A 22,214-nucleotide genomic window follows, 5' to 3' on the forward strand; every position below is an offset into this window, starting at 1 on the left:
ATATATATATATATATATAGGCTTTATTATGTATCATAAAGCGCCTAATAGGTAAAGCGCACGCACTCAATGCATATAGGCCTATTTCGTATAATGATGATGATTAATTCTATTAAGCGAGCATCAAAGACAGGACTGAAAGCTCTGCAAATAGGGGAAGGCCCTGTCCTCGCGCATCAAGCCTATCACGCCCAGTCTGCGTTTAAAGCCCACCTCCGGACCAATTACCACTCGAGAAATGGATATATCATAGAATCTTATCATGTGTTTGAATCGTCCGATTCCTACATTCAAAACACATAGTACCAGTGTCTTCAAAATAATTAGATACATCAAAAGAAATACCCAGATAATTTAGACTGTAAACGGCGCGCAATTGCAGATCTGTGGGTTAAAGGACACTGAAGTTTATAGAGAGCTTGTTTTCATTGGAGTCATATGAATTATTATTTTAAAAGTTAAAGAGCACGGATGGTAAACCTATGACACCGCTAGTGAGCTCGGACCGGTGCTGCAGATGGGCGGCATAGGCAGACATTTTTACCTCAATATGTTGAATGGAACAGACGCGCAAAGTTTTACTAAAGACGCAGAATTAAACAGCCACCTGCACCGGAACCGGGAGTTACAGGACTCGATTCCAAACGCACAGGACAGTTTCTCTTTACCGTTCCACGCTGAGCACCACCAAAGTGTCTCTGGTGGATTCGGATCGCAGACCGGCAGGTTTTACTCACCGGCTCCGCTCGGCAGCTGTCATTTTAACACCCGGAGCGGGACGGGACAGACTTATGTTTCGACCGGAGCGGATGCATATTCAACGAACGGTAAAGAAGTTTACCCGAGCAGCCTAGACGGTTACCCTGCGCCTTTTCAGCACGGGTACCCGCGAACACCGATGTACTCTTTACCTGGTCTACAGGTGTCGGGGAAGACCCAGGTGGTCCTCAACAACTACCCGCTCTGGGCGAAGTTCCACAAATATCAAACAGAGATGATCATAACAAAACAGGGACGGTAAGAAGCCTTAATGGAATCCAACACTCTTTATTAGACTACATCATAAGAATAAATATCAAGTAGATTGTAAAGGTGTAAGTTGCCACCGCAAAAATCCAGAGCACACGTTTACAAGTTTATGCCCGCGGTGACAGCAGTGGATCAACAACTGGTGTCACACTTGTGATTGTAAGAAACGGGTCATTCTGCAGCCTGTATGAATGTCTGCTCCTCTCACTTATGTTTAGCTCACGATGTCAACGATATACTTAGTGCAGAGTTTTTACGTCAAATGTAAATTGAGAAACAGGACTCGCGCGCAGTGAATAAAGCAGTGCCAGCCAAGGCAGGTGGGCATGAAATCGAGCCCTTGTCGTGCCTCTTAAATTTAGAAGCTTAATTAAAGAGAGATGTGAATATATGAAAAGGCAGGGCGGCATTTTATCTGGTTTATTTAATTGTATATTTTTATTTAGTTTTTTATTTATTCAGCAGACCACGACCTGGTTACAGTTGTTGTTAAAAGTGAACAAATACTGTTGGCAATTATGTTAAATTCTCTCACTATAGCCTACTTATGTGGACTTTGATACAAATCTGTGTAACTGATATTGACTCTCCACTTTTGTTGTCATCCACTGATAGATGTGTTAGGCTTTTTTTTTTTAAATGACAGTTATGATGAGCATGTTCTGACAGAACATAACCAACGTTGTTCTGGTTTATGGAGTACGTAATTATCAGCAAGAAAACACTATCAATTGAAAACTTTGTGACGTGTGTAAACGGCTGATGATTCACAGACACCCCAGAGAGGGAGGAAAGCGCGTGACGTTTGACGGGACACCGAGCATTATGTCCGTGATGATTAATTTACAATACGCGACACTTCCATTTCAGAGCTGCTTTCAAGATATCATGTCTTTCTTACAGTCATTGAATAATAAGAATTTGAAATGTCAGCTGACTAAACAAAATATTTGTTTGATCTTTAGACATTTAAATATCACATTAACCACTTCTCCTGAGTTTGGTTTCAGTGTTTTTAGCTTGATTACATATAAAAAAAAAATGCTGAAAAAACACTGTTGCTTTTAACCAATAATATCAAACCAATAATAATTAGTAAAAATTTTTTTAACAATAATTCCTAAGATGGCCACACCTCCCCCAAAAATATATTCTAATTATAATTATAAAAAAATAATATAATTTATAATAATAATACTTTTTTTATTAATATATATATATATATATATATATATATATATATTAATTAAGAAGAAAACATCTGTAGTAGTTTCATCTTCCTTCCCATGTTCTGTGAATTTCACTGCAGTTGTTAGTAACATTTGATGCTCTCTCTCTCTCTCTCTCTCTCTCTCTCTCTCTCTCTCTCTCTCTCTCTCTCTCTCTCATATATATATATATATATATATATATATATGGAGATATAATATAATATATAATGGAAACATGAATTCAGGTAGTTTTCTTTGCAGGAGATATGTACAACATTTAAAATACACAAATAGGAAAGTTTTAAATGTAGTATTGCATATTAGGCTCTTTGTTTACACGAAAGGTAATAAGACAAAGTTTGACCTTTGGAAATTTGCCATTGCCCGCTGGAAATAGAAAGGTGGACAAATCTTTTAAATTTGTTGTACTATTGTCTGTATGCAACGCCAAAAAATAGTAGTGATATCCGGACCCTGATATTAGCTCTAAACTTCGGTTTAAAGCTTTTCTGTTGAACGTGTCCCTTTGCTGCCACAGTAATTATTTTGTACATTCATGCTTAAATGCACCATACAAAAACTACTCGTGTGCTACTTTAAAACAAAATATTTGTATGTAGGTCTATTTTAATGCTGAGGATTATTTGTACATTTTGCAGCGAAAAGATCTTTAACATGTGAGTGAAATTGTGCATTTGTTCCATTGTGTTGGAGTGTGTTAATGTGACAAATTAATGCACATTTTTGTATGTGACCTGTGGCCAACTGGCAGGTGTTTTGAAACCTTTTGCAAGTTGTGGTCAGTGCAGTTGTAAAAGTAAAACAATTTGCCAATGAAAGCAATTGCACTTGCTTTGCTTTTAACATTTGTGTTCCCAGTAATTAACCAAAATGCAGAATTCAATTAAAAACATTAAAGAATAAAAGAAAGAGCACGAATGAGAAAGATGCACATTCAATTTATTGGCAGAACATTGTACCTGTTCTTACAATAAGACTCCATAAGCCATTCATTAAATTACCATTAACTAAAGATTTTAAATATCATAAAGAGTGTGACATATGCAATTATTTCATATCACCTGTATGAGTAACAAAGGCTATTTTGGGGGGGATTGAGTAGATTGATTAAGTGAGATTTCACTATATACATTTTAACAGTAAATGTGAAACTTGACTAGTTACACTGTTCTACTTTTTAAACAGGAAAACCTTACTGAGATTCAGCGTATTTAGTACTAACATGATACCAATGATGTCATAATCTTTACATTTCCTGTTCATTTTACCAGTTCATAATAAATGAATTAATCATTTGGCATTTACTTTAGCATCAGTTTGTGTCATTGTATTTACATATATTATTTGCCATTTGATGCTAATGATTATTACTGTTTTTACACCCTGTTACATATGGTGTATAACAACTACAGGGTTATTTTTATTGGTTGTTTGAGAGTTTGGTGAGGTGGTGGTTGATGAATATCAGAGCTCAGGTAATTCTGCCCAAGACAGGAAGTGGAAAAGTAAGGAGGAGGGGGGTGGTGTGCTTCGGGGTAATGTTGATTGAGCACCAATGAAGCTCTGATGGCCATACACATCAGTGGAGGTAGCTTTGAAGTGCAGGAAATGGTACTTTCTTCCTCTCTCTTGCTCACTCTTTCTGTCTTTCTCACCTTTTCTTTGCACTTTCTCTCCTCTGGTCTGGTACCCTGTGTGCACACTGAAGCGTATTTCCTCAGAAGTCGAGGTGCAGTCCGAGTCAGGGCTTTGAAATGTACCATAAGGCCCACAGCCTAAGACGTGAGCAGAGGTCTTTGGCCCTTTTCAAGTCGAACTCTAAAAATGGCCCTTAGCCTCTGCCACTAGGTTTCACAAACTTAAACAGGCATGAGGCCACCATCACCTCTAAACATAGAATGGTGGAGGTGTGTGTTATCTTTGTTTTATTTGTTGGTAGTTTCAGAGCCGAATAAAGGAACAAGAGTGCATCAAATGTTACTAATAACTGCAGTGAAATTCACAGAACATCATGCCATCATACCTGGGAAGGGAGATTAAACTACTACAGATGTTGTCTTCGATTCATTCATTTGCATGTTCAGTGGCTGATAAATACTAGAGTGAAGGAAAAACATAAAAATGTAGAGGGCTATCTAATGTCAAATGCATATACACCATATGCCTGAGAAAAGGAACAAGTGTCTCTCACCATGTGCTTTAGTTGTTGAAAAATGTCTGATATTCTTTTATAACTCCTCTGTGACATTGGCCATACTCAGGTGCTTGTAGGAGATGTGGGTAATCAGGTCCTTTGTCCGTAAACTACCACTTACAGGTTTTATTGAACGGCATGCTCAGAGTCATGGATCTCTGCCTTAAGTTTAAATAAAACTTGCTATCTGCTTCAATGGAGCTTCACATGTCTCATATGAAAAGTATACTTTCATCTAAGTCTAAATACAGCATAGTCTACAAACACAAAAGTTATTTTTCCACTAAAATCATGGTTAGGTTTAGGTGTTGGTTAAAGGGTTAGACTATACAGAGGTGGCCCATTTGCAATTTGGAGGCCCGTTTCAAAAAACAGTTGGATCCCCCCAGAGCTTGGGTCATGGCAGGACTCTTTTTTGGGCTCAAGTTGAGGCCCCTTCTGTTGCGAGGCCCATTTCAAATGAAACGGGTGAAACATAGCAAAATCCGCCTCTGAGACTTTATGCTTAGGTTTATGTATGGGTTAGGAGTTAAAATTAGTGATAACATTGTTCGTTAGTTCCGACTTGTCATGGGTTCGGTTTGTTTAAATTATTCAATAGGAGCAGTTTAACTTTTAGTACCTTTGAAAGACATGTAAACAAATATTTATGTCCATGCACACACTCAGCATTATCTCCCCATATTACAGTGGAATACACGGCACAACAAGTACGAACCATTCATAAACGTGCAGAACAGCAGAAAGTTGTACATAAATAATTTATTGTGGCCATCGTTGGCCCTCGCTTGTAGCATTAGACAAAATAATAGAAATGGCAGTTTTATTGATTGACACTGATAAGGTTTTACAACAAGAGCAACCCACTCAATATCAAGGCAATGAATCGTTTTTATTAACGTTATTGAGGTTGTCAAGGCTTTTAAATAAAAAGCAATCTCTCTCTCCTAAACTAGTCAAAGTCTCTCTGCCTGTTCTTTGCTTTAAAGGCAAGACGATATTTTTGTCTGTTTCAAGCCTTCAAGCTTTCTTTCTTTTTTTTTTTCAACTAACAAAACACTTCCTGTTCAGCTGTATATGGTATCATGGAGTATGCAGTCTTGCTGCAAAAAGCCAGACCTCAGAAGCAACAGTTGCTTGTTGAATTGTCAGTGCTCACTACAGACCAGATTGATCGCTGTGTACTTGATTCCAAGTGAGTCCCAACAAGTAGCTGTGATAGAAACAGACATACTGTGACAGCGGTACATCAACAAAACAACGTCAAGATCAAAGGGATTGTTTGTAATGAGGGATGCAACTGTGGTTGCTGGCAGATCCATTTCAAGCCACTGTTTTTTAGCAGCAGTGTTTCGAGCTCATCTGTACGGCTATGGCAATCCTCCAACATCAGCAATTATACTGTGGTTTCAAAACATAACCACATTCATATAAGGTATATAATTGTATATCCCAATTTGATATTTTGCCTTACATTTTAAACTTACAAAAAGCTATGTTCAAAAACAGCCACGGACTGGTATACAGAAGTTTAAGAGCACATTGGGTGACAAACTTGACCTGAATTCCTGTCCAGGTGAATCAGTGAATGTGCTCAAGGAGAAAAGTACCTTCCCAAGTCAATATCCTTTTTTTTTTTTTTATCGTACTCTCTCTCTATCTCTCACTTTTTCTTTGTATTTCCTTTGAAAGTGAACACTCTAACCAGTATGTCATGTGCAAAGTGGGAATACATACACATATGGAAATCTATACCTTCCTAATTACTTATTAGTCCTAGACAGCAGAGGAGGCATTACTGTTTGGCAACAACCTACTGTCATGTTCATGGCTCCATCATTGAGTCAAGGAGAGTCAGCTAAGTTTCCATAGGTTAACCTCTAACTTTTGCCGAAAACCTTAGCCTCCTACTCATGCAAAACATTCCTTTCAGTGGTGTACCCACTGGTTTCCCCCTCTCCAGGTACTGATTTCTTATAAATGTCTCATTTTAAATAAGTATGATCATTTCTGAGGCTCAGTCAGATGAGGAAATTGACTGCCGTAGTCGGTATAGTTATAAGTCAGAGAGCGAAGGCAGAGAGCGTAGAATGATACAGAGATGATTCTGGTTTCTGTTTTCACTTATATTGACAACTGATGTGGAAGAAGAAACCCTTCACCTGCTCGGTCACTTCACCACCACAAGGCTTCACAATGCTAGGGATCCATCTAAGAATGTTGATTGATTACAGCTGCCTGTGGGTGGGCAGTGGGTGTGTTATGTTGCTCCATAGTAAAGCAGTCCTCTGTACTCTGATCACTCAAAGTGAAACTGAAATACAGTTTAAAATGAAGTAAAAACTAAAATATCGCTTAAATGGATAGTTCACCCTAAAATGAACATTCTGTCCTTATTTTCTGCACCCTCAATTTGTTGCACACCACATATGACTTTCTTCTGTGGAACTCAAAAGATGTTTGAGCCTCAATGAAAATTAACTTTCATGGTATGGATAAAAACATGTAATGGTAACTGACAGCAGCATCTTGCATATGGATATGTTTCATTGGCAGAGAGTGGCTGTCCTTAATCATTGTATGTTATCTACTAAAGTGTGCTCTAATACTAGGATTCAAAAAGGAATATGTCTTCATTTGCAGACACTTGTGTTGTTCCAAAACCATATTCTTCCATGTAAAAAGCAAACAGGTATTTACAGTATTAAGATATTTAGCTCACCATACAGCCGCACCAGGTTTGGCATCAGTGATGTCAAATGTTGTTGGTTGTTGTATGTTTTGAAACTGATTGCAGATAAAATAATTTTTTTTTAAATGTTTTATTTTTTTTTATTTTCACAAGACAAACAATATGTATGTTAACATGATTATAGTATGATAAAATTGCTTACTTACCTTTTCTGTGCAAATTTATTTCCAATTTTTCAACTTTGTTGCCAATATGACGTAAAGCTGTAAACCCTGTAATCCTGCAGAAATAACTATTTTAACAACTTCACAGCTCAAATAATACACCATTTTTAACAAAATAATTCATTTAAGTGCTTTTATAAAAATTATAAGCTTCACATTTCTTCTTTTAAACCCCACATAAACTTGCCTAATTCACTTCCATTGTAAGTGCCTCAGTGTTACCTCGATTTTTGCTTTTTTAGAATAGGAGGATAGAATTTATATACATTTATTTATTTTTTTGCATATATACAGTGAAATAATTTTTTTCACATATCCCAACTAAGCTGGGGTCAGAGTGCAGGGTCAACCATGATACGGCGCCCCTGGAACAGATAGGGTCAAGGGCCTTGCTCAAGGGCCCAACAGTGGCATCTGAGCCACCACTATTTAACCCGGAATATTCCTTTGAAAATCATTATACAAACTCAACCTGGTTTACACACTTTTTCCAATGGAAAAAGGTGTACAGTTTCACTCTGTGAGCCCATAGACACAGTTGGCATTTTAGGATAGAGAGTGAGAGATTTGTAATATGCATACTCATAAACTAAACCCATTCTGTGCCATATACAATTTGGTGTGTTTCCAGTTCATGGAATTGATATGATACAGATACAGATATGACCAGACAACTGCACTTGAGTGTCACCTGACATAAGCATCTGACAGAGGGGAAGTGTTTAAACTTGAGCAGCAGAGCCTATAGAATCTGTTGAATGAGAGGCAGCCATGTGTTGAGAGCTCTGACTGTGCTTATAGACGTCATATCTGGAGTGTATTATTGAGACTTGTTTTATCTTGGCTGTAGAATAGTATAAGGAGCATTCATTCTCTATTGCACACAGAATTTTGTTTTTGTTTTGGTTTTTAAATGTTGGACTCACTTTTATTGCATAAAACAAACATCATTAATAAATATTATTAATAAATAAATAATTTTGAATAAAATATTGAAATATGTTGATTGTGCAGCAGAGGTAACACTTTGCAACAATTTGCAAGAAAGAAATTAATTAAAGACAAGTTTTTATAAATGTAAATACTTACAGTGAAATTGAATGACTATCCATTTTTAATTATGTCAAAATACTAAAAATGCTAAATCATAAAAACTAACAATACTAATAACTGGTCCTAGCTTAAAATGTACTTACATTTTACTTAAAAATTAACTGTAAAAAGTAAACTGCTTACTACTCACTAAAAAAGTAGATAATTTAATAAAGGATAATAACTATTTACTACCAGAAAAAAAGCATAGATTTTACTAAAAGGAAGATAGATACTTTAATAAAAGGATAATATGAAAATAATTACATTTAAATTGAAAACATGATAACTGCAATGCCCTTCATTATATATATATATATATATATATATATATATATATATATATATATATATATATATATATATATGTGTGTGTGTTTATTATTTATTTTATTTTCCCATTTTCTCAACATTTTGGAATGCCCAATTCCCACTACTTGGTAGGTCCTTGTGGTCGCATGGTTACTCACCTCAATCCGGGTGGTGGAGGACAAGTTGCCTCCGCTTCTCATGCTACTCTCTGCAATTCACGCACAATTACCATGTGCCCCATTGAGAGCGAGAACCACTAATCATGACCACGAGGAGGTTACCCATGTGGCTCTACCCTCCCTAGCAACCGAGCCAATTTGGTTGCTTAGGAGACCTGGCTGGAGTCACTCAGCACACCCTGGATTCAAACTCTCGACTCCAGGGTTGGTAGTCAGCGTCAATACTCACTAAGCTACCCTGGCCCCAATGTCCTTCATTATTAGCCATTTTACTGCAAACTTATATGCATCATGTGTTTGCAAAGTGAAATACTGGCCTAATTGCACTGTCTTGGGACACACTGACCTCCCAATTACCTTGTCTCCATCATTGCCCCCGTGATCAATATCTGTACAGCAAGGAAATCTACAGCAATCAAGCAGATGCATCTCTGAACATCTTTTATTAATAGTCATATTAAAGATTCACATACAGCCTGCTCCCCATTGCCTCTCTATCACAATCTTTGTGCCCACACTATTACGACAGAATACACACCCACATCTACAATATACAGTGCAAGCGCATTCAAACAAGCTAAGTATCAGTGAATTATGCATTGAACGCCCTAAAAGATGTCATAAAAGTTTGGGGATCTTAAAAGTACATATAATTTTTTGCATACAAGTATATGCTGGTCATAGAATGTATTTTTACTTGCCTCAAAATTGATGATCACAAGCAAAATTCACCATAGCAACAACACACTGCTTGAGCATTTTTTATGTGACTGGGATCACGCTGTATGTCATCGACTTGACATGTGTATTTATGCTTTACAAATAAAAATAAAGAATTGTTTTGTTTATAAGTCTTTTAGATAATTGAACATTAAGCTTACAGTGCTAGTGGCGCCAAATTACAATTTAGGTTATGCAAGACGGACCTCTACAGAATGTGCTCCAAAAGTTACTTAGATATTGATTTATAAAAAGGTTATCCCCCCCTTTAACATCACTGTATAATTTTCACATTGCATTGTATGAATCTCTGTAAAATCTAATTAGTTAACCTTATGAGTTTTCAAGGCAATCATTTGCATGCTTTTTTCTAAGTAAACATACTTATTTGGCTCAAGTAAACTGAACAAATTTTTTTAAGTAACATAACTAGTTACAAGTAAGCTTAACTCATCTGTGATTAAAGTGTTGTTGTTTTGATTTAATTATTTAAATTAGTGTAACAATTAAGGAATGAAGGATGCTGGGGCTGGTTTGACAAAACACGTACACATTTATTGTTGCACTTTTCAGTTGCACACAATAAGGATCAGCTTTTCAGCAGTACACAAAAGGTTTGCTTTTCAGCATCTACCACACTGACACACAGACAGCTCTGTGTAGCTCTCTCCTTAAATACTCCGCCACCCCTCACTGGAACACGAGGCGGTGTGGCACACAGATGGACCTCATTCACCACTTATATTCCTGGCCTCACTCTGCTTAGACTACGCTCAGCCCCGCCCTGCTCACCTTGACTGGGTTATAACATGTATTATACAGCATAAGGGTAATAATTAATAGACTCTAGGTTAGCCATATGGCATACTGGACTCCATAAAGGCTGCCGGAGGTGGCAGTTCAGGAGAGAGAGAGCTACAAGCAGCTGCCCTGTATGTGTTTATGTTTGTGTCTTTTTGTTTAATTAAATATTACTTTGATGCTTCGTCCGGTTCTCGCCTCCTTTCCCTTTTAGCCTATTACAGAATGGCTTAAACTTAACATGCTCCAAGTTCACCAGAGGTAACACTAATCACCCTCATGGTGACTTCACAGAAATCTAAATTATCAACCAGCTACAACACTAAATATATATTAAATAAAAAACTATTATTTTACTACATACATTCCATTGTTTTGACCAAACAAATATAATTTATTCAAGTGCAAGGGTTTATGGGTATTCCCAGTTGCAATTTTGTACTTGGTAATTTTGAGTTAGTACTCGAAGCCAAAGTTGAAAAACGTATGTATTAGAGTTATGATTCCAAAATGTGACATACTGCTTTTTTTATTAGGACCACTTAAAAGTTTTTATTAATGACAACTTTAGGATTTAGAGAGTAACAGTAACTTAATTAAAGGTAAGAATTTTTATTTTTAAATTGAGTAAAATATTTTTTTATCATTTGAGATTACTATTAGTATTTACATTGTTCCGTTCTTGTAATGGCAATACAGTGCTCCTCTGTAATCTCACTGTGTTTTGTGATCTATCTTTTAACAGGAGGATGTTCCCTTTCCTCAGCTTTAACATCAGCTTGCTGGACCCCTCGGCTCATTACAACATATATGTGGATGTAATTCTTGCCGACCAGCAACATTGGAGGTATCAAGGTGGCAAATGGGTCCAGTGTGGCAAGGCAGAAGGCAATATGCCAGGTACTTTTTTCTGGACACTATCATTTAAGCTAACAAGATAAATGTCTTTATCTGCCTTGTGGTTTTCACATTGTGTGAGTTTTCTGAGCAGTGCAGAAAACTTCACATCCCCAGAGCTCTGTATTTTTGTGGCCAGAAGTGCATGTGTGTTTCTGATACCACTGTACGCCACAATCACAGGAACTTAAGTGTGTGGCCCACCACAACAGCTCTGCACTAGAACTGCTGTTTAAGTGTGAATGCATGTGAAACGTTTGGCATTGCACTCTTAATTAGCTAATTCCAAACAATTTCCAAGACCACATTTTCAAGTTGGAAATATATTCATGCTTCAGTCTTTTTTTAACGTCTTCCTTTACCTAAAGAAATACCATGGTTTAAAGCCTGTAGCTCAACATGGTGCTAACAATGCCAAGGCTCTCGGTTTGATTTCCAGAGATCACACATACTGATAAAATGTATGTATATTGACTGCATTGCAAGTTGCTTTGGATAAAAGTACCAAGCAAAAATAAAAAAAAAACGTGAAGGTTTCTTTCAGTACAGGATTATTGCTTGTGATTTATTTTGTTAATTTACATTATATTGCAGATATAATTATTAATTTGGCTTTTTACAGGAAACAGAATGTATATGCACCCAGATTCGCCCAATTCTGGGAATCACTGGATGAGACAGGAAGTTTCCTTTGGCAAATTGAAACTCACCAATAATAAAGGCAGCTCGAACAATGTAGCACAGGTAATGACTTTGTTCTTAGTTAAGTCTTCCTAAAGGCGTTTATAATACTATATATATATATATATATATATATATACACGCGCGCTATTTAACACGCTCAATACGCCACGTGATAAGATGTGTGATTTGATGGACTCAGATGCAGAGGCAACTAATATTTGTCCTCCGCCACCCAGATTGAGGCGAGTCACTACACCACTATAAGGACATAGAGTGCATTGTGAATTGGGCATTCCCAATTGGACAAAATAAAAAAATAATTAAAACAAATACATAAAGGCGTTTGCACAATATTTGGCATACTTCTATGATATATACACACACACACACACACACACACACACACACACACACACACACACACACACACACACACACTGTATTATCTTCACTTTCTCTGCATTGTCATACAGATGATAGTGCTCCAGTCACTCCATAAGTACCAACCACGTCTACACATTGTGGAAGTGAAGGAGGATGGAATGGTGGATCCTTTCCTGACCTCTAAGTCTCAGATATTTGTCTTTCCTGAGACTCAGTTCATTGCCGTCACTGCCTACCAGAACGCAGACGTGAGTTATTGTAATGTCATTTGAACGCAGCATGCTGTGGGTTTATTTTCTTATTAATCAGAGTGCAACTACCACAAACACAGCTTACAACAAACAGAGGGGCATGTCATCACATTGTGGAATTAACTAGACAAGAGAGTGGTGTTGTATCTGCACTTTAAATCTGGGATGTTTTGTAAAGGGCTTTGGGTTTGCTAGATCTGTAGATATGCTGAAGAAAGAGTGTGCTTAGTTCATGAATTATTTCATAATGATTTTAAACCCCGTCTCCTTTTCTGACCCTCCTTTCTATGTCCATATGACATTACTCTTGCACTGTCTCTCTTTCTTTCTCTCTCTCTCTCTCTCTGCCCTGCCCTTTCACCAACCCCTTCCACTGCCACTTCTTTCACAGATCACTCAGCTGAAAATAGATCACAACCCTTTTGCTAAAGGTTTTCGGGACAATTATGACACGTAAGTAAGCCTAGAGTGAATGAAATAAAGCAATAGGGGTCTCTCTGGAGCACTACGTTTGATTGAGCACTCTTGCATAAAGAACATTTTAGAACATTTCACATGTGGCTTCACAAACAGGGGGTTAAAAGCAACACACAACAGTTAAAGGTATAGTTCACCCAAAAACGAAAATGCTATCATCATTTACTCACCCTCAAGACTTTTTTCTGCCTAACACAAGCAAGATTTTTAGAAGGATATTTCAGCTCTGTAGGTCCTCACAATGCAAGTGAATAGTGACCACAATGTTTAAGCTCCAAAGAGACATAAAGGCAGCATAAAAGTAATTAATAGGTTCCAGTCGTTAATTATTTATCTTCAGAAGTGATAAGATAGTTGTGAATGAGAAACAGATTCTATTTAAGTCTGTTTTTACTATAAATTCTCCTCATAGGCTAGCAGTTGGTGACATGCATGAAGAATGCAGATAAAAGAAGAATTTGAACGTGGATATTTATAGTAAAAAGGACTTAAATATTTATCTGTTTTTGAAGACCACTGGAGTCGTAGGGTTACTTTTATGCTGCCTTTATGTCCTTTTGGAGCTTCACACTTTTGGTAACTTCTCACTTGCACCATATGGACCTTCAGAGCTGAAATATTCTTCAAAAAGTATTTTTTTGTGTTCCGCAGAATAAAGAAAGTCATACACATCTGGGATGCCATTAGGGTGAGTAAATGATGTTTTAAATTTTTGGGTGAATTGTCCCTTAATCCAGCTTTGTTTGGAACTATTGTTGTTAGCTGAGCAAAGATAGGCTAAATATTTGGTAATATTGTGTCTAAAATGAAAGTTACTCAAAAATGTACTGTTTATAAAAGTGTTGTATAAAATCCTGTTGCTTGTGTGATATTGCTTTATTAAAGATATAGTTCACCTAAAATTTACATTTTTATTGTTGTTCCAAATCATTATGAATTTATATCTATTTTAGAAGGTTAGCCTCATTCCCCATTCACTTACATTGAATGGGGAAAAAAAAGATGAAATGAAAGTGAATAGTGACTGAGGCACTATCCTGATAATGTCTCAGTTTGTGTTCCACAGAGGAACGAAAGTCATGTAGGTGAGTTAGCGGAGTAAATAAAGACTTTTCATGTTTGTGTGAACTTTTAATTAACATTTAAGAAAGGGTTTTGTCATAAAACTTAGATTTTTTACCCTTTGTTTTCCCACACAGGCTGTATGCGCCACACGACTCAGACCGCCTCACGCCTTCCCCAACCGAAGGCCAGCAGCTCCTCACAGGTAGTTGTTACCCTCATCAGCCCTACCTGTCTGATCAGTACATGAGCCCCCTGCCTCAAAGTCGGTTCTATGGTCGTGAGCCCATCAGCATGGCCCAGCAATGCCCCAAAGATCCTGCTGCCAGCCCACACAGCCGCTGGTACCTATCCAGCCAGCAGGGGCCCAACTGCCTCGACTTCAATGCGTATGATAGTGAATATGCTTCCAACAGTCTCTACAAGCCAATTGCACTTCAGACATCTCCCCATCACCCACTGAGCTACTATTCTGAAAGCCCCTTTGCCTCTGGGGCGTTGTCTGGTGCCAGCCCAGGACCATGGAGCTCAGGAAGGCCCTCACCGCAGTACCTTAATCATCCCCACCATGGTAAACCCGGGTCCAGCCTGAGCTGGTTTCGAACCATTACGTCCCCAGCCACATCCTCCTCTCCCTCAGCGACAAGCTCACGTTTCCATTCTTCCCCGTCTCTGCTGGAGCTCCAGCGCCAGCCACTGCTCCAGGACAAGTCTAAAGATTCTGGAGAGGACCCCTGGATAGAAGCCCCCTCAGTCAAATCAGTGGACTCAGCTGACTCGGGTTTGTTTGAGGGAGGAGAAAACAAGAAGAGGCGGGTGTCACCTTACACGTCCAGCAATGAAAATTCCCCTCCCAACCGCAGCACAGAAGCTTGTGAAAAGGACAATTGCTGTGATGCAGGATACTATGGCTTCTACACCCACTGAAGACCAAGACCCAGACTGCGCTTCTGCTGTCATCCACCCACAGTGTTGCACTGTCTGTCTGCTTGACCAGAACACAGGGTGAAGTTCTCTTTGATAGTAGCTAAGGGGCAGCAGGGGCAAAGAATACTACACAACTTTGTCCTGTTCTTGATATATTGCCAGACAAAGCAATGCTCTCAAGCCACTTTTCATAGACAGGGTGCCAGTGCTAATGTCATTGTCCAATCTTGAATTATTCTGTGCATTTTCAACGCCGAAAAGGTGGCTCTGGGCTGGAATAAAATTGCCCCTAAAACTTGCTGGTTTCGAAACAGGAACAGGAATTTAAGAGGTGGTGGAGGGGGTGATATTTCACTGGCTAGATTGAAGCAACGCAAAACTAGTTCTAAACAACAAAGTTTTCTACACTAGAAACGCTCAATGCGGCATTGCAACACGCGTTCACGCAATAAAAAATTAAGTGAATAAATATAAATAAATTTAGTCTTAAATACAATTGAATTTATTCGTTATAATATACAACGACAAGAATGGCAAATTGACATGAATTAGGTTTCCATCCACATGTTTTTTGTGCAAATGTAAATACAATTTCAAAAATGCACACAGAATTTTTTTTTTAAGTATTCAATAAGACAAGTGCATACTACGATTCCTAAAGTTGGGCATCAAAACAGTAATGTGACTTTGCCACAACCAAAGGCGCTGAATCAAATTACTTTCGATGTTTAAATTGTAATGTTTAATGTGTCTGTTCATGTTTATTCTGTTGGTTCATTTTTTCATGTCTTTTATTTTGAAAAGTCTAGTTCCTAGTTCTTGCCATGTGATTTCATGTTTCCCTCCATGTTCATGTGTCTTGTTTTCATTGGTTCATTGTTTGATTCATTGTTATTAGTTCTAGTTTGTCATTGGTTTTAGGTTATTAGTCTTGTTATCTTGTTTAGTGTTCTGTTTGATAATTGGATTATGTTCCACCATGTCATGTATTTAAGCCCTCATGTTTACCATTGTCCTTTGTCTAATATTGTTTGTGAATGTAACGTTGTTTCAGCCCAGCCCAGCCCAGCCATGTTTATGTTTAGTTCTCGTTTATTGTCAAAGTCTTCATCATTGTATATGCCATCATCGTTACAGAAATGTTTTCAAAACTCGTAACATCGCAAACAAAGAACGCAATATGGCATGTTTATTTATAGGCAGGTTATGTAGTGAAGTAGTCTTTTATGGCATTGTGTGGCTCTCAGATTGTTACAAATCCCCCGGCCAAGCTCCAGCATGAGAACCAGCACCATTTCGGTGGAAAAGGGATTTCAGTCTGCTTTGTGATAGGTGGCTCATCTGTGCTTTGTGATCCCTTTGTTAGTTGTTTGGGGGTAAGGTCAGGTGGAGGTATTCTGAAGGTTACTCTCAGACAAAGACACTGTGACTGCACTGAGACACTGGCCTGGAGACCCACAGACAGACAAACCTGTGTGGTTTCAGACACTTTAGCAACTGAAGATTTCATGACACACCTGCTGACACTCCCCCAAAGGAACTGTCTTGTCCCCCTCATCAGACCCAGACATGGAAAGCACCTCGCAAAGCCTACACGCCACTCTTTCTTACATGCATACTTAACAAATACATACACACACAAATGTGCAATCAAATCATTTTCATCTGTTTTTAAAAATTTGGAGAGGTCTTAATAGGTTTATAAATGTCACAGAATTGATGTTTCTTCTATGGAACACAAAAAGTCCGAATGACAGCATCGGTTACCATTTACTTACATTTGATGTAATAAAGATGTTGAGAATGGTGACTAAGGCTGTCATTCTGCCTAACATCTTTTGGGTTTCTATGAAGGTCATAGGGGTTTGGAATAACATGAAGGTGAATAAATGATTACAGAATTTTCATTTTTGAGTTAATTATCAGTTTAATTGTTGTTGGGTTGTAAAGCATAATCGGTGAAAGATCATTCATAAAAATAAAGTTTTGTTACAGTAGAAGCCCACATTCGTGTTTCCAGTCAATCCCAAAAATGCAACCCTGCAGGGAGCTAAATCAATAATCCCAGGCCATTCAGACATCACATAAAATAGCCATAGTTTCTAACAGAGCATGGCTCTATGCACCAGATGGGATTCCATCTTTTACTAGACAGACATAATATGGTTGATAAACTGAGTTAGATTGTGTAAGTTTATGATAAAATACATGATGTTATGTGTCCTTTTCCTGTATGCATAAACACAGAAATTGTACAGCATGACATGAGAGACATTGAGACAAAAACAGACACAAAGAGAGAGCTAAAGGTCAATAAATCAAAGTGGACAAAAGTGTGCAGACTAACGGTCCTGCTTTGTTTATATGTGTATATGTAACCTGCTCCATTTTGAGTCACTTTGACACAGAAATACATTTTGAGTTTTATGCACTAAAGTAAAAAGGACAGTTTGAGCGAACATTTAAATAATTAGATCTCAGCAATGGATTGGAGAACAAATAATAATAATATCATTAGAAAGCTAGAAATGTTGAAAGCCTTCCATTTTATTTTAGGTAACATTAGGGTCAAAGTGACTCTAAATGATGGAGTAGGTCACATATAGTTTACTAACTCCCACCATGTACGACTGACATTGATTGGTCTTTAGCAACCAGATAAAGGGACTTTAAAGTGACAGTACACCCAAAAATGACAAATATGTCATAATTTACTCACCCTCACGTTGTTCCAAGCTCTTCTATGCAACTCAAAAGATTTTAGCATCAGTCACCATTCAGTTTCATTGTATGGAATGTGCAAAGAAAGATGCAATGAAAGTGAATGGTGACTGAAGCTAAAATCTCCTTTTGTGGTCCATGGAAGAAGGAAAGCCATATGGGTTAGGAGCAACATTAGAGAATTTATATTTTTAGGTGAACTATACTGTTAAAATGCAATATTTATTTGACAATATCCCTAAAGTTGCAAAGCATCATAAATAATTTCCTTTTTTTATACTGTTGAAAAGTAAAACTGGACATGTATGAGCCCAATTGCTTTAGGCATAGTCTTGCAATCCTCAGGTCTCCATTACTTAAAGTCAAAGTTAGGATAAACACACAAGTGTCAATCTGATGACCTGTAACAGGACATACTTAAACCAACAGCATCATGTCTGGAGGCATCGCACATGACAGTATGCAGTAAAATGGACACCTGGCAAGAGCTTCAGACTGACTATACATCATTTTATTTAAACAACAGAGTAACATGCAGACAGCCCACACACAGATGTCAATGACACAGAGGAAGAATGAGTCCTCAGTCTTAGCCTATCAGGGACTGCAGGCATTCAAAGGTGAGAATGACCTCAGACAGATCAGTGGGTGACAAAACTCCACTGCAGAAAACCTGAAAAACATCCAAACTAAAAATGTAGTGTTTTTTTAATAACAGACCCTTCCAGATCTCACACACATGTATGCACAGGCACACAGACATACACATATGCAGGGTGGTGATGAGAAAGGTTTTAATGATGTAAAGCTAAAACGGTCTGTGTCACAATACTTGTAAAATAGGACAATTATAAATATGACTTTTTGTTAAAAATGTATGAAAGTTTGTCTGACCCATCAATTGTTTATATAAGTTTTAGAAAAATTGCAATGTGCAAAAACCAACATGGTTTCTGTGGTCATAGCTTTTAAGAAGTTAGCAAACTGACTCTAACTGCCTCTTTCTATCCTTAATATATGTATTTATATGCAAAACCAAATGAAATACTGTAAGTGTAATATAATTTAGAGGCAATCACACTGCATTATTTTACAATACCATTATTGGATTAAAAAGCCATGGCCAGAGATCACACTTAGGCCAAGTATGTGTAGATTATTTAAAATACCAAATAGGTACTAGTTAACAGGCAATTAACATACAGGGAACCTTTTTAATATTCTGCAGATGAGAATTTAAAGAAATTGTTTTGTTTATTGGTTAAGTAAGATTAGTTATTAGGATATTTAACTGTAAAATACCAACAAAAACATGGCTACAAGAGATAGCAACAATCCTATTGAACTAACTGTCTAACTGAGATGTATGTGAAAGTGCAATTAAAGAGTGTTTCCATGTGCATTTAAAAGGTGTGTAATTAATGTTCATCTTTGGGGTTTTTTACACATTAAGGAGCCCTAAAACGTTTTGTGACTTTTCATGTGCACTGAAAATACTCGAATTGTCTGTTGTCATATTTGCAATCAATCCATGTTTTGACTGACACCTAGTGGACATTATACCCCCCACTTTCTCAAAAGTGTCAGTGGCAGGTCTTTTATGGAACCTAATTATAATGTGTTCTCTCTGACATCATCTGATATTAGATTTGTATATATTTATGATGGGTTAAAGCAACAAATAACAGTAATAATAAAAATAATTAAATTAATAATAATTAAAAAGGTGCACTGTAGTGAATCAAGATAAACGTGAGTTTCTTCCACCAAGCGCCCTGAGCCTCAGACACAGCAGGAATGCTGGCGAAATAATGTGTATGTTTTTTGATTAATTCTAAATGTAATAAAGACTGAACTATTCTAAATTCCCTTTTCCCCCTTTCTTTCATATTGTGCATTTAAAGGTGCACTCGGTAATTTATTTTCCTAATTAAAAAAGTTTAACACCTAAAGACATTAATTGTAATTTTGCAATATATGTAGTAAATCACAACCACTCATGTTAAAATGAAGAATCCAATCATAAAAGTAACCTTATAAAAGCTGTTTTGTTCTACATGAAGAAGGTCCCCTCATGAGGGCTGCCATGTTAGAATCACATGACCAGCTGAAAACTACTCGCTTAATCTCAGTAACTGTCCTGTTATTTGACACTTTCACTCTTTGATTAATGTAATTAATAGACTGTATAGGCTACTACATTTCTGCAATGGCATTTGAAATTGAAAACTCTTAATTTTAAATGAAGCTGCATCCAGGTGTCAGTGTGTCATCAATTCACCAAGATGACACAAAGAAAAGAAGTTACTGAGTGCACATTCAATTGCTGTTTTAAATATATATGCAAGTCATGACCTTTGACTGAAAGTTTATTGATTGCACATTTGTACATTGAATGTTGTAAATTTGTATGCCAGGTCTACATAAAAGTGTAATTTCTGATTTCACAGTTCATACTTAGAGTTTAAAAAGTCAGTGTAATTCATACTTAAGTGTCATAAATATTATTTAATGGCCTAAACAAAAACTATGCCATTTATCGTCTTTTTTTTTTTTAAAGACCTGCCATGTGAGAGTGATGAGGATGCATTTGAGCAGTCATATTTAGTATTAGTCAATGCAGGCCCTACTAATAACTACTAATCTAATAACAAAGTAATCAAACAATGAACACAAGACACATGAACTTGGAGGGAAACATGAAATCACATGACAAGAACCAGGAACTAGACTTTTCAAAATAAAAGACATGAGACATAAATAGAATTAATCCATTTACTGCTAAATCCTTCTCAGGTTAAGCCATGGATTTGCAGAGGAAATAATTGTCTGTTTATAAACTGGAGACTTCAACTAAAGTAAATCACAAGTTTAAATCCATTAACAACAACTCTGAATATTACATTTAGGTACAATAATTCACATTTACCTTTTTTTATCCAGTCGCCATTGAGGGAACTATTATGCTTCTATCTGCTGGCAGATAAGTACTAAAGGTGCTGATAAGTAATTTAAAATAGTCCATAGATATGTGTATGTGTAATAACATTCAAGATTGGTTAACTAAACATATGTCCAGAACTCACATACATCTCCCATTTACCTTTTGGCTTATTTTTAATCCAAAGTGGAAGACGAGGTCAGATTGTATACAAGTTTCTGTGTCCTCAACCATGAAATACATAGAAATGTTCAAAATTTATATTGCCAATTGCTTTAGGGTAAAAGCACCATCCTTGCTCAGTGGATTCAATTTGGTATGAAAACTGGGCAATCCATCTTTGCTCTCAACATGTCAAGTTTATGTAGTCTTTTAAAAAACAAGTGTGCATGTACAATTTACCACAGGTACTTAATGTCCACAGTGTTGCTGCAATCTGCCTTCACCACAATTCCAGGTTTTTAACATTGGAAAATCCAGGATTCTCCCTGATCTTCCAATACCTTCCATTGTACAGCCATACTTCCCTTCCAGCACCATCCAAGGTTTTCCTGTAAGATGGGGGACATTTAAAAATTCTAATCTAATTCTTATAAACAAATTAGTTCTCAGCTTCATTACTTCCTACTAGGCATTACATTTTCATGTCCCCATCATGTACTTTGTGTCTTAATATAGTAGATTAAATAATAAACTTACAATTTTAAAGATGGAAATCAAATAAACTTGTTTTCTTTTATCACAATATCACAATTAAAAGGATAGTTAACCGAAAAATGAAAATTCTCTCATCATTTACTCATCCTCAAGTCATCCCAAATGTGTATGACTTTTTTCTACTGAACACAAATTAAGATTTTTAATCTTAGGTCCATACAATGCAAGTGAATGGGTACCAAAATGTTAAAAATCCAAATAGTAAAAGTTATTCACAATGCTCCAGTGGTTAAATGTATATCTTCAGAAGTGATATGATAGGTGTGGGTGAGATACAGATCAATATTAAGTAATTTTTTTCTTTACGTTCTCCTCCCTGCCCAAAATGAAATGCAATGAAGATGCAAATCGCAAAAAACAAAAGAAGAAGAAGAATGTGAAAGTGGAGATTTACGGTAAAAAAGTTCAAATATTGATCTATTTCTCGCCCAAACCAATCACATCGCTTATGGATTTAACTACTGGAGTCTTATGGATTACTTATACGGCGCCTTTATGTTTGTGTAGCTTCAAAATGTTGGTACCCATTCACTTGCATGTATGGACCTACATGGCTGAAATAATCTTCTAAAAGTCTTTGTTTGTGTTCTGCAGAAGAAAGTCATACACATCTGGGATGGCATTAGGGTTGAAAATGATGAGAGAATTTTCATTTTTGGGTGAACTATTGCTATAAGT

General features: G+C 37.0%; 2 protein-coding genes across 2 annotated transcripts in view; one reads left to right on the forward strand and one right to left on the reverse strand.

Moving 5' to 3' along the window:
- Window positions 1–517: 517 nt before the first annotated feature.
- Window positions 518–21,178, forward strand: LOC127626837 (eomesodermin-like). The gene is made up of 6 exons (XM_052102916.1): window positions 518–1,017; window positions 11,221–11,375; window positions 11,995–12,116; window positions 12,530–12,688; window positions 13,083–13,144; window positions 14,368–21,178. The coding sequence occupies exons 1-6, from the start codon at window positions 518–520 to the stop codon at window positions 15,155–15,157; spliced, it is 1,788 nt and encodes a 595-aa protein (XP_051958876.1). The 3' UTR covers window positions 15,158–21,178.
- Window positions 20,008–22,214, reverse strand: part of LOC127626836 (oxysterol-binding protein-related protein 6-like) — a 30,643-nt gene continuing 28,436 nt past the window's right edge. Inside the window, exon 22 of the mRNA XM_052102915.1 lies at window positions 20,008–21,370. Within this exon, the coding sequence (XP_051958875.1) occupies window positions 21,262–21,370 (109 nt within the window). The 3' untranslated portion in view covers window positions 20,008–21,261. The remainder of the gene's footprint in view (window positions 21,371–22,214) is intronic.

This window comes from Xyrauchen texanus, chromosome 33, assembly GCF_025860055.1.
Source record: "Xyrauchen texanus isolate HMW12.3.18 chromosome 33, RBS_HiC_50CHRs, whole genome shotgun sequence".
NCBI classification, from domain to species: Eukaryota; Metazoa; Chordata; class Actinopteri; order Cypriniformes; family Catostomidae; genus Xyrauchen; species Xyrauchen texanus.